The sequence below is a fragment of the Lissotriton helveticus genome, chromosome 12, assembly GCF_964261635.1.
Source record: "Lissotriton helveticus chromosome 12, aLisHel1.1, whole genome shotgun sequence".
NCBI lineage: Eukaryota > Metazoa > Chordata > Amphibia > Caudata > Salamandridae > Lissotriton > Lissotriton helveticus.
The window spans coordinates 672,760,659-672,774,783 of NC_136073.1; the positions used below are offsets into that span (position 1 = coordinate 672,760,659).

General features: G+C 44.5%; 1 protein-coding gene across 1 annotated transcript in view; it reads right to left on the reverse strand.

Annotated features, from left to right (window-relative positions):
• The window catches only part of EDC4 (enhancer of mRNA decapping 4), a 734,765-nt gene that overhangs the window by 68,724 nt on the left and 651,916 nt on the right, over nt 1-14,125 (reverse strand). Inside the window, exon 28 of the mRNA XM_078670461.1 lies at nt 3,208-3,371. Within this exon, the coding sequence (XP_078526587.1) occupies nt 3,208-3,371 (164 nt within the window). The remainder of the gene's footprint in view (nt 1-3,207; nt 3,372-14,125) is intronic.

The following is a 14,125-nucleotide window of genomic DNA, read 5'->3' on the forward strand; positions in this document are numbered from 1 at the left end:
CGACCTCGATCTCCGCTTCGACGCCGACTTATGCCTCACCGGCGATGTCTTCGATGTCGATGCAGTTTTCTCTGGTCTCGAAGTCGACGGTGATCTTGATTTCGACGTCGCACTTACTTTCTTCGACATCGACGCTTCCTGATTTCGCTTTTTCTTGCTTTTACCTTCAGGAGAAACAGATCTTCGACGTTTTGAATGAGAAGGGGACCTTCCAGATGACAAAACACTCTTTGCCCCCTTTTCACGACGTCCTTCTCACTCCATAAGCCCCAACAGCCGAACCTTTTCTCTTTCTTTCAAAGTTCTGCTACAAAGCTTGAGGCAATGGTAAAATTTTTCTACATCATGTGTGGAAGGTAGACAAACCACACAAACAGAATGAGGATCCGTTTTGGACATCTTCCCACAGGAAGGACACTTATAGAATAAAGGTGGCATAACGGACTAAAATTGTTCTAAAGATTTAGTCAGAAAAGGTAGAAAAACACCACCAATAGCCAATACTGTCAAAAAAGACAGGAACAAACCAAATTCTGACTGAAAAACAGTCAAATTCAGCCGAGCTCAAGTTCCAGGTTCCTCACAGAACAAGCCAGAAAAAAGAACTGACCTAACTGTCACCTGTGGTGCATGATGGGAACAGAGTTCCCCTGGAGGCCTTAAAGGCAAAGTGTTCAGATTCTCTGAGGCCTTAAAGGCGAGGTGTCAGTCTGATTTTCTGTACAAGGATAGTGTTTCTGTATGCAGCCTTCTTAGGCTAATTGCCTTTTATTACAAATTCTTTGATGAAAATAAAAGATTTTTTGCCGATTATGGAATGCTTTTTAGGCTCATGCCTGTTTATTACATTGTTTATATAGTTTATTTTCATATGTATTTATGGCTTTATTAGCCTATGGGTTATGTTGGGCTGCATATTATTGGTTTATATATATATGTGTATAATTTGTTTAGTACTATGTACTATTGTTACATATTTACACACATATATATATATTATTATATGTTCTGGGTTCCCGCTCATGGGCGGAGATTATTCAGTGTTTATGACTATTAATGAGTATCCCCTGGAAGAGAAGAAGATATCACTTATGCAGTGACTCTCGGTCCAATAGAAAGCTGTTTCGCTCTCTCTTCTTTGCCCTCACTGCTCCGTTAGTGCCGGAAAACTCTCTTGAGTAGATGCGTGCGTTATAAATCCCACATAACATAACAATCACTTTATGAAAGTTGGCCAGAGAGGATTTATTTGATGCTTCTACTGCGGGCATGGGCCACAATACGTTTAGATTCAAATTTGCAGACCCCCTTGGGGTCCATTCCAATTCACGGAAAATGACCAAATATAACATGTAGGCGACATGTTGGTTAGTCTGGACATCTGCTTCTAACACTCCTGATGAGAATCATGAACTGCTAAACAGGGTAAAAACACAGAAGTAGCAAGACCTCAGACCTATTAAATACTAATTACCTTTACATGCATAACCATACACTTCTATTCACTCAACTTCTTACATTTTCAAATTATTCTATCGAGTATGTTAAACTTTCAATTATTGCTAAATAAGGTACACAGTCACAACTGATATATGGGCAGTGAAAACATCCTTGTTTTACATGCACTAGACCTGCCAGGATATCTTCTTGTTTTAATACACACTGAAATAGGCCTAACCCCTCAGGCCTTTTAAAAAGGTCAAGCACCCTTTTTTGGTATATACATTACATTGTTATGGCGCTGACGAACTAGAGAGTGGTAGGGAGGCCATAATTATGAAGGAAATTTGGAATTTTCTTTGATTTTTCCCTTTATCATCTCTCTTCCTCGTAGCCAAACGATGAATAGAAAAACATCTAGTTTACTGTCTCATAGGTTAAGCATGGCCAATCTGACTAGTACGCTCCAATTTTACTTTTTTCTTTAGTATGTGCATTCTTAGGTGGTAACCAATTGATTGGTGGTGCCACTGACGCTTGAACTTATGTTCACGAAGAAACATACCCTTATTGATCTTGCTGGGGTCATTCGAATTTCTACTAAGGTTACTAACACATTTTTTACAGTTTTTTGTCTTCAATGAATAATACCCGATGTATTTTGCCAACAGCTTGCATCTAGATACAGCAAAACAGAGAAACCCCATATAGCGCAACATTCAAGGGCCTGCTTTATGGAAGACATGTGTAAGTGGGCAGAGTAGACCTCCATTAGCTAATTCAGATCAACTGTCGGCTGTTGGCAATCAGTAGCTGTTACCCCTAAATGAAGTAATAATCACAACAACCTGGTCCTTGACTCCATAGGCTATTCTTTCTACAACATCCTTTGTTGACTCGTTGGTGTGGTTACACATAACCTATCACCCACTAGAAAAAGTTACAACAAGGTGTGCCTATCATTAAAACATCCTCGCAAATTCTCTGTGTGTCTGCGTCTACATCTGTAGTGTCTACTGTCAGTCAAACCTCATGCAACCCCGTGCAAAAGAAAATACATCGGATCACATCTTTTGCACGGGGTTGCATGAGGTTTGACTGACAGTAGACACTACAGATGTAGACGCAGACACACAGAGAATTTGCGAGGATGTTTTAATGATAGGCACACCTTGTTGTAACTTTTTCTAGTGGGTGATAGGTTATGTGTAACCACACCAACGAGTCAACAAAGGATGTTGTAGAAAGAATAGCCTATGGAGTCAAGGACCATGTTGTTGTGATTATTATGTTATGAGTGGAGGGTACCTGTGTTCTAAGTTTTCCCTCTAAGCTCCTTTTGTGAGAGAAACCCCTAAATGAAGTACCTGGTGTATAGGGCCGGAGACTCCCTGGAAGCATTACATCACCCTCCCTGAACGTACCCGCCTAGTTTCTGTTGCATCTATTTTGAGTGAGAGAGTGGTCAATTTGCCAATGAGGGTTCTACTGTACCCTTAGCACAAGTTGCAGGAAGGTGACGGAAGCCTGTATAGGTTGGGTTAGGAAGAGTTCCTGTTCATCCATAAAGACAAAGACTACTGCTAAGGGCTTGAAAGCTAAGCTCTGCAAGCCTGTATCCTGGGTGACTGGCAAACAAGACACAACCAACGAACACACAATCAGTACTTTAACATCAGACATTCTTTTAAACATTAAGCATATTTATGTCAACGGAAGATATATTCTAGCCTCAATTCAATAGAATGCACTTTCACAGATGCTCACCTCATTTTCAAATCTGTGCGGTTGCCTAAATCTGCAGAAAGCTGCTGAATGAGCGATAGGAGGACTGGCTGGGAGAGGGGACAAGGCTGCTGTCCAAGTACTTGCTGGGGGTCCACAGTTTCACACACGTACCGCACCAGATTCAGATCAGATGCAGTTAGAGCCTTCAAATGAGACAAGAAAACCAACATTAATGCATGCAACATCATAGTTAACTTTGTATCAGTTTGTCACTATATGGTGTAGAAGGCAAACTGGTTAGTAGCTTTACAGTCCATGACTTGTCATCCAGTAATTATTCTGACCACACAGGTAACGTCAAATGACAAACACCCACTTTTTGAGAGGCAAACACAAGCTATTCAGACAAAACAGTATTGCCAACAGATAAGATACAGCAATCACAAATTTTAATCAATAGTTGCAATTAAGCATATTTACCAGAAAACACAGAAAAACAAGGGCAGACTTTGCATGTTTAGCGTAAGGAAAGAAGATCAATTTTACTGCTTGCCTCCAAATACTATAACCAGAAAAATCTCTTATTGTTCTTTCTTACATAAAAAACACAAAACAGTGGAAACATATAAGAAATTGTCGACAGCAACACGTGAAATGAGACTACTCTATGGTTTAACTGTATGTACTGTGGAAATGTTCAGTTACAGTACATTGTTTACAGCAATCTACCGAATTTACAAAAGGGCCCCACACAAAATGTTTGGTTACCAGTCAGCAAATGTAGTACACTAAAAGACTTCTTCCGAATGATACTTCTAAACATAGATTCTTCAACTCCTCAAGTCCCAGACTGCATCGGGAAACTTTTCACAGAAGTGCTCCGAGCAGGTTCCACACCGCTCCAGAAGTAACAGAGAAGAGCCACATATAACCACCACCGACCGCTTAACAATGACGTTCCTTTCTTTCAGTGCCTTCCAATGCAGATCCGGAGCTCAACTCCCAATTTTTGTTAGTTTTTCCAACAACTTCCACATGATTTCACCAATGTGCTTTGTTCCTACCCACAACAACAGTTTCCAAGCCGTGCCACAACTGCAGGAAGCAGATGTTGGTCTTTGTAGCCTTTGCGTTGGTTCCACTCCAAATCTTAGACAGGTAATCGGTCCTGATTTTGAGGTAATTCCTACAACCGCAAAATTTTGTGATTGAAGTCGTCTGATAAGTTCAAGTCCAAGGATGAGCAAGTGAAGCCAACCTCAATCTCTTCCTGGTACTCTGATTTCAAAGAAAAGGAATGAGGGTGTCACCATGTTAGGTGCACCCCTTAAAGGGCTGAGGCCACGAAACCAATTCCTCAGCTGATCCCTATGTGCTTTGAATCTCCGGTGCTGTGGTCAACCTTGCAGCAGACAAAGGCCTTCAAGGAGGCCATCCTACAAGTATTTGGTTGACTTCCAGGTTCCTCCTTGCACACCTTTTGTCCCACAGAAACACAGGGGCCCAGAGTCTGCTTACAGATGGCTGGGCCATCTTGACCGACTTTTCCCCTGAGACCTGTTACGGCCGTGCCGACTCTAGTACAGATTTCTACTACAGGCCCGAGATCCACACTGGTTCCTGCTGCACAAGCGCCTGTGTTTAAATCACTGGCATCAGAGGAGGACCTAGAGCCAATGTTGGACCCCATATCAACTTTAGTTCAAGTCCAACTAGGAAATTACTACTACTAAAACGCAACACCGGTTGTCATGCAACCAGACTCTAATCTGGTGCCTTTGCATTGTCGATCTATCAGCAAAGGTTCCATTTTTTTTGGTTCTGACAGATCCTATGCCGTAGCAGGGGGCAGTCCTAGATGATGATGAAGGTGATGGGAATGGTTTGCCCCCCCCCCGCCCCACCCTCCCCAAAGATGCCCTTTACATTGATATACAGAATGGTAAGGGGCTTGACATCTCATCTGAGGCACAGCTTGACTCACCATTGGGGCCACAGGTGGAAAAGAGAGCCTCGATTGCTTTAGTGGTCTGGAGGAAAGCTGAGGCACTAGAATATAGCTACCGTTCACTGAGACCAAAACAAATGTCTTAACAGAGATCTTACAGCCTTGGACAGCTACTTCTGATCCCTTGCTCCACTTCAATGATGCCCTCACTGACACTTTGATGGTTACTTGGGCTAAATCTTATTCTTGCATGCCTTTGATTAGGCAGGTGCTCCGATTTTACAAACCAGCATCCAGGACTTGATTTCTCACCAAGCACCCCGCTCCAGACAGCCTTATTGCGCAGGCCTAGACCAGTAAGGTGATTCCTAATTTATTTCCAACTACTCCTCTGAACAGAAAGGCCAAGAGGAGTGGGGTATTTGTCAAGTGTATGTTTTCTTTTGCCAATCTAGCACCCCTGCTAGACAGTTCCTGTATAATTGCAGAAAGTTCAGGGGCTCTTCCAGAGGTCTGGCATGTAGACAGAGACAGCCTTTCCAGCCAGAGCAGCAGGAATCACAGTTGCTTCGAGGCGGTTGATCTGGCAGGCACCATGCAGGCCAGCAAGGGCACCAGAGCTTCAATTTCTCTTCCCCAGCTACAATAGCCACAAAACCACTTTAATCGCCCTTAGTGGAGCATGCCCATTCACTGGGAGCCGGATTCCCATTTCTTCCCATGGCAGGGATACATCAAGTCTGACAAATGAGTCTACATTTTCTTTTTTGCAGCGCCAAACATCACCCCCTCCATGTCAGATAAGGTTTCGGAAGAGCACATGTCCATTTTTTAGCAGGAGGTGCAGCAATCAAGAGGCTCCCGGACTGGGAAATTGGAAGGGGTGGTTACTCTGGCGATTTCCTCATACCAAAGCAGGATGGGAGTCTCAGACCTATTCTATACGTCCGAACTTTGAATGCCTTCATATGGAAGGGCAAATTTAAAATGCTCATGCTGACCCAGAAGCTGTCTGCTTTGGCCCTGGGTAATAGGATGGTTTCCTTGGACCTGCATGACGCATATTTTAACACAACTGTCCTGAGGGCCCATAGTGGGTCAATTCAAGCCAGGAGCACTTTGTTTGCCATGCTCCCTTTGCCCTCACCAGCACCCCTGGATGTTCATGAAAGTCATAATGGCGGTCACAGCCCATATATGGAGGTCATAGATACTGTCAATAGAGCCTTCCAGTCAGTGGAGCAAACCTGAGCAAAGTATATTCAGGCGTTCCCTCCCTCACAACAAATGTAGGTTATTCAGGCTATGATACAGTGGTTTCAGGCTTGATCCTGTATCACAGTGATAGCTGCTGTGAGACTTCTTGGCCTCTTAGCCTCCTGATTCCTCCTTATTAGCTATATGAGATTGCACATGCAGGCTCTGCAATGGAATTTGAAGTTCCAATGGGTCCAGCATCAAGACATGCTAACAAATGACATTCAGGTCCCAGAGGAGACATCTTGAGACAATCAGTGGTGGCTTCTTGAAGGCAATTGGACCAGTGGTCCCTTCCTCACCCAGAGCTGAAGGTGGTGATGGGCATGTGATTGTAGGCAAGGGAGGTCATCTGGGGGAGGTGGAGATCAGGGGTCTCTGGTCTCAACTACAGGCAGACTCCAAAACAATCTACCAGAGTTGTGGGCAATTCACTGGGCTCTGAAGGCCTTCCTGCTGTCCATCGGAGGAGGCTGGTGCAGGCTCTCAAAGTCAACACAACTGCCATGTGGTACTGCAACAAGCAGGGAGGAGTGGGGTCCTGTGACAGGAAGCTCAGTGACTTTGGAGGTGGCTGGATAGTCAGAACATATTTCTGATTGCGAACTGCCTAGTAGTGTCCCTGAATAACAGAGCAGATGAACTGAGCATCCGGTGTCTGACTGATCACGAGTGGCTTCTACATCCTGAGGTGCACAGGGTGTCTTCCAACCGTGGCTAGGTCATATCACCACTGTCGGGAACACGGAGTGCCAAAGGTTTTGCACACAGCAGTTTCTGCACAATCATTTGTTAGAAGGTGTATTCCAGCTGTATTCCTAAATGCCTTGCTGGCGCTCATTTGCAGCGTTCTGAAGTAGCTCAGGAATAACTGGGCCCAAGTTATCCTTTTGGGCCAGAAGAGTGTGGTACTCTGACCTTCTGGGCATGAGCATCTCTCCTGCAATCAGGCTGACACTTTGTGAGGACCTCCTGTCCAGGCAACAGGAGAGGGTCTTCTACCCAAATCTGCTGAAATTTACACCTATATGTGTGACGACTGAGTGGCTGCAATTGACCATGTTTGATCGGCTATGGGAAGTGGTGGTCATCCTTGCCACCCGGTGCCCTTTCACCAAATCCATTTGTGCTGGGGCATATTTGTGGGGTAGTGTGGCATTCACAGGACTGGCTATTTACAAGCAAAACTGTAGGATATTCTTTCTTTTGTTTGTTTTATCTTTGGCCAAACAGATAAAGTTATTCACCTGCGGTAACAATATTCCTGGTGGATACTCTATCTACCTGCAGATTCCTCAAATGTAGAACAACCCTAGGCATTAGACTGGATCCCGAAAACTGCAAAGCTCTCAAGCTGCCTTTAGAGGGCGCCAGAAGTGATGAAAGGCAGCATCACCGAGGTTACAAGGCCCACACCCTGGCGCAACTAAGTCAGTTTCCATTCTTTCTGTCCCCCCTGCATTGGAGGCAAGAGGACAGACAGACATTGATGCAGTAGAGCAGTACCACAGATATAATTTAGTATCTTATTAACTTTCCCTACGACTCATCAATCAAACAGAGAGGTAGATGGGTCAGTGAAAGATTGTTACTGCAGGTAAGTAACTTTTTCTTTTGATAGATATTTCTACCTGCAGATGCCACACCTGTAGAGCAGAGTTCATAGTAATACCATACCCAGGAGGATAGGTGGTTAGAAGAGGAAATTCTGCAGAAGGGATCTGGCAAAGTGTCCGCCCCTGTGCAACTCCTAATCCAGTGGGTAGTGCTTTGCCAAGGTGTCCAAGGACACCCACATTGCTGCCTTACAGAGTTCTACAATTGGCACTTGTCTGACAAGTGCAGAAAAAGTTGACTTTGCCCTCGTAGAATGGGCTCTGATCCCTTCTAGTGTTTCTTTCATGGCTAAAGAGTAGCAGGTATTGAGGCAGAAGATGATCCACTGTGAGAGTCACGTTTAGCACTGTCATGCCTTTTTTGGCACCACAGTACCCAACAAAGAGTTGGTTGCTCATTTGAAGGTCCTTGGTGCTGTCCAGGTAGTAGATAACCACTTGCCTAGGATCCAACCTGCGCAACCGTTTCTACTCTTTCGTACGATGGCAGGGGTGGATAGGAGGTCAGAAGGGTGATGGATTGACTGTGATGGAAGGGGTCACCACCCAAGGAAGAAAAACAATCCTGGTTTGAAATAAGTTAAGGGCTTGCAACTACTAACCTTTCTAGCAGAAGTGACAGCAATCAAAAACCCAGTTTTAAATGTTAACATTCACAGAGTACAACAGTGATGGAGCTCAAACAGAGTCCCCATTAAAAAGGTAAGAACCAGATCGAACCACAAAAGGAGTTGGAGAAAACATATTCTTAATACCTTTAAGGAAGTGCATAACACTAGGGGGAATTAAAAAGGGATGACTGGTTACACAGGTAAAGGAATGCAGACAAGACAGCTAAATACCCCTTCAAAGTGCCATTAGCCCAATCCCTCTGATAAAGAGCACCTGCACCAACTTGGCCTGCAGAGGGCCCATATCATTGTCTACACACCACGCAACAAAGATGCTCCATTCTAAGGAGTAAGCAGACTTAGCGAAGGGTTCAACATGGTGACAAGATTACGTTGACCACCTCCAGTGGTAGTTGGAAGGAGCTCAGTTGTCCCAGCTCAATCTCCAAACATGAGGGTCTCAGAGATTAAGGTGCAGAACCATACCCTCTGGCAGAGATAGGAAGTCAGGTCTGAGTGTGAGGTTAATCAGGGGACATGTGGAAAAGTGCAGAAGGTCTGCGTACCACACCTGTCTCTGCCAATCCAGGGTGATGAGAATGACTTAACAAATCTTCGTTAGAACTCAAGGAATCAAGAGTATGGGAAAAAAACATAATGCAGCTGAAAGTTCCACATCAACCGAAAACCGTACCCCAAGGCTCCCATCAATAGATACTGGATGGCAAAGAACTGCTGCCATTGAGCATTTTCCAAGGAGGCGAACAAGTCCACCTGAGGAGTGCCCCACTGGGTGAAGAGTTCCTGAACTAGCTGCAGCAGAAGACGCTACTCATGATGGGCAAGGTGACGCTTGCTCAGGCTGTCGCCTCTGACACTGTGACTCCGCTAGGTGATAAGAGGTGAGCCAGATCCCTTGGTTAAATGCCCAAGACCACAGACTCAATGCTGCAATAAAAAAACAAATCTTCCCCCTAAAGCTTCAAAAGTCTGGTAATTCATCCAAAATGAGCATATCGTTGTCCCACAAACATGTAATTTATAACTTTTATTATCAAAAAATAGATAATAGATATAACATACATATACATTAATTACTTCAAATCACATGTGAACATATACTTTCATGTGAATAATAGCGAATCATTGATAAAAGAAGAAGAGCCCACTAAACATAGTAATACAACACACAACATAATATGACAATCATAAAATAAATACAAACCAGACGGCCAAACAGGATGTAGGTGTACATGTATATATGTTTTTATCTCATTTACTTATTTTCTCTCTTCCTCCTTGTCTTTATTCCAACTAGCATTTTCATGGCTTAATTTCCTTCTGTACTTTACACAACTATGTATGTATTACATATGGTGTTCTGTCTTGGGTATCTTGGTATTTACGCTATCTTCACTCTCCTCTGCACTTTTGGATATCGTCATGTGCCACTGTGGCACCAAACCTCTTTGGGTATCTAAGGGTCTACGTCCAGCTCTGATAGTAATTAGTTAGTTTGATTCATAATATAGGTTTTGTTGTCCTTGCAGACTTATTACGTTACTCTATAACTGAGCCCCTTGTACCATATATCCGGTGGACCTTACATGACAAACAGATGGCTTGGTATTACTGAACTTACCATAATCTCTACGCCCTGAAGAAGGAATTGTCTATGTACTTCAGTGTTCCGAAACGCGCGTCACCGTTTTGTCCTGTTGGTTAATTTTTGCCTCGTTGGTTAATTTTTGCCTCCTACTCATTGCATAATCACTGTATTGTATTATGGTCTATGTAATTGTTGTTGTTTTTTGTTGTTTATTGTTTGAACTTGTCCTGTTTGTCCATCTGGTTTGTATTTATTTTATGATTGTCATATTATGTCGTGTGTTGGATTACTGTGTTTAGTGGGCTCTTCTTTTATCAATGATTTGCTATTGTGAATGTATATGTTCACATGTGATTTGAAGTAATTAATTTATATGTATGTTGTATATATTAATATCTATATTTTTTATAATAAAAGTTATAAATTACATGTTTGTGGGACAACTATATGCTCATTTTGGATGAATCACCAGACTTTTGAAGCTTCAGGGGGAAGATTTGTTTTTTCCCTTGAGGTATTCTCCCTGCTCTCTTCTCCCCATATTGAGTTCTCAGGGAACCTCTGTTGTGTTTACGGACTCAATGCTTCCAAGAAATGGAGGTGAGACCCCCTTCCTCCTGCTTGTTCACATACCAAATCGCAGTCATCTTTTCTGTCAACATCTGGACAGACCGACCTAAGATGGAGGGAAGGAAGTCCTTGAGCGCCAGCCAATTGCCCACAAGTCTAGCAGGATGATGTGAATAACCTAGTCATTACGTTGGATTTATTTCAGTCATAAACCATAAAAGCAATATCCATAATGATACAGTACGAATAAATTACTTCAATCCTGTCTAAAAACAATACATACAAGTAGAATAAAATCAGCATAGCAAACGTAAAGCACTGGTCTAGACTATACCATCATACAGAGTTGTTCTAGAGATACAATCAGGTAACCTCTGCTGATGTGTTGTATTTTATTATGGGATTAATAGATGTTTAAACTTTGCACCGAATTGGCCAAATACTCTCAAAAAATTTAGCGATTGCAAAAACCCTGACTGGGGACGTATCAGCTATACAGAATCTTATAGCTACCCTGTAGTGGCGGACACCAAGCGAACGGCATAATGGAATTATCCAGCGCCTTCTTGGTTTAGTGTATTTTAAACAAAAGAACAATATATGTTCTGTCGCTTCCTCTGTTTCTCGGCATGCAGGGGATATATTCGAACCCCTATAATTGGCTTTCCATTCACAAGTAACTGATGCTAAAGGTAGGGTGCCCAACCTAAATCTGCTATATAATGATTTTGCGAAGAAGGGGCAGGGAGGGGCATGGGCCATTTATTTCTCAAAGAGAGAATATGGTTTAAAATCTAGGAAAGAATCGGTCAGTTTCACCAGGTCTGGCCAGCTAATTAATTCAGACACCAACTGATCCCAGTACATTGCCTTCAGGTTTTGTATTTCATGAGACGAGATTGGTTGAGGATCTGTCCAATACTTTTCTAGGCCTAGTGAGAAACAGGTCTGTTTCACAAAGGCCAACCACAGGATCTTTCTCCCACCTTGGGACCTATCAAGTATGTTTTAAAGGCCCTCTCTGAAAGCCAATTCAGGGGTTGTCCAGACTTGAAACCAGTATGAAATTGGTCAGAGTTGTATTAGGCGGACAATGGGCCGGATTCCTAGACCACATTTAAATACTAGAGGGTGCTTTGGGGGATTTTAAGAATCTTTCTCCCGAAGTTATTCTCAGCCATTTCCAGTGCCTCTAAGTTAACATGACCCCAAAATTCTGCACTATAGATACCAGAAGCTCCAGCTTGGGCCCTCCAGGCTACAAGAATGGAAGAGACTGGATGGATGGAGGAATTATTTGTGAATTTAAAAAAATGCTGCTGGATGGTATTTTAAGATAATGGAGTTGGTACTGGACAGACGCATTCTATGATAGTCACATTAAGTCACTATCTATCTGTTTCTTCTTTAGCAGTAATTGTAACTTTGAAACCTCTATGCTGGTGTATGGCCATGAATTTGGTTTTGGTTTCGTTTATCACTAGCCCATGATCTGAGCAGAAGAGACTAAACTTGCTCAAAAGGGTCTCTAGGGCCTATGGGTTTTTTGATATTAGCAGCATGTTGTGTGCGAATAACAAAGCTGGGATCTTCGACCCCCAAGAGCTGGGGAGTCATTGTTGCAGGCCTGTAAGTAGTCAATGAATCCATTAATGAACAAGACTAGTGTGGGACAAGTAAACAACCCTGCCATTCCTTTTTCGACCCCAAACGGGCCAGTGGATTCCCCATTTGGTCCCTATCTGACCTGAGCAAAGTTATCGCAGTGGAGACATGTAATGATGGTATGGTGAGGTGTAGTCCGGGATCCCCATATCACTAAGGGTTCGCCACAATCTATCACTGGGGACCATGTCAAAGAGCGCTTTAAGAACCCACTCCTTCGGAGACCAAATGCCCCTAATTTCCAGATGGGCTCTCTACCCTGGGTTGGAGGCATTCGTCACTACCATAGTCACTGTTGGAGGGGGAGCGAAGGCCAACGATTTCCATGACAGTGGCGCTCCATTGCCACGCCTGGCTGAGGAGAACTGGTTTTTCGGGGTATGTCCAGAACACCTTGATGGACATGCCATTTGATGGCATTCGCCTTTTTGGCAATAAAGCAGATAGTGCGTTGGAGTGCTTTAAGGGCTTGCGGCCAAGTCCTTGGGCTTTTCGGCCACGCACCCTCCTCCGCCTTCTGCTTTTCGCTCCTTTTGTGGCCACGGAAGGGGCGCCCGACACGTTCGCTTCAGAGCCACAGGCCTGCGCAGCAACAGTTTCAGCTTGGCTGCGGACGTGTGACTCGCTGAAGCGGGTATGGGGCCAGCGGGTGGGTCAGTCCACCTCCACCCTGGCCGCCACTGCCTCCAAACCTTCCTAGTCTGGTCTTTCAGGCCCATCAAACGCCAGTGGGCAGCAGGATCCGCCATCACCTCCTATACTGGTGCACCATCACTTCGGACAGGTGTGTTTTACAGATAATCCAAAGGGGCTACTCCCTGCCCTTCGAGACTACCCCTCCAGCCATGCAACCCCAGTACCACCGCATGTCGGGGGATAATATGGCACGAGCATTTTCAGTTTACTGTGTTCGTTTTTGGCCCTACCAGCACTCCTCGTGTGTTCACGAAAGAGATGGTGGTGGTCGCAGCTCATCTGCGCAGATCATGGGTTCCAATCTTCCCCTATCTCAACGACTGTCACTCAGGCCATTCCGCTGCTCAGGTTTGCCTCGCTCCCACACTAAGCCACTTCTGCAGTAGCAATGGGGTAAGAATACGATGAAATCAGACAGGTCTTCCCTGTACTGGAACCACTGCAGGGCCCTAATGTGCCAACATGCCTGAGTGACTAGGAGAATGGAGAAAGCCAGCAGGAATCTTGAGATTCTCAGAAATAGGACTATCAGGACTATGACTCTCAGGACAGGTTGAACTGTAGGAATGCTGTTGACTCCAGATTGTGACACACCCCCTCTGGAAAACTGGCATTGATTAGCCAGCTCTAGAAGGTTGACATGGAGCCTGGACTCCGCCGGAGACCAGAGGCCTCTGATCTACGCCTCTCCCATGTGGCCCCCCCATTCCAGTAGTGATGTCCGTCACTACTGTGAGCTCCGGTTGGGGAAGGGAGAGGGATCTGCCCTGGACCCAATGCAGGTCCGTGAGCCACTACTGCAGCTGCTGTGCAGTGCCCTTCGAGATCTGAACGTAATCAGACAGGTTTCCCTGATGCTGCGCCCACTGGAACTTCAGGTCCCACTGAAAAGCCTGCATATGCCATCTGGCATGAGTGACCAGCAGGATGCAGGAGGCCCTGTGGCCCAGCAGCCTCAGGATCATCCTCACCGAATCCCAGGATA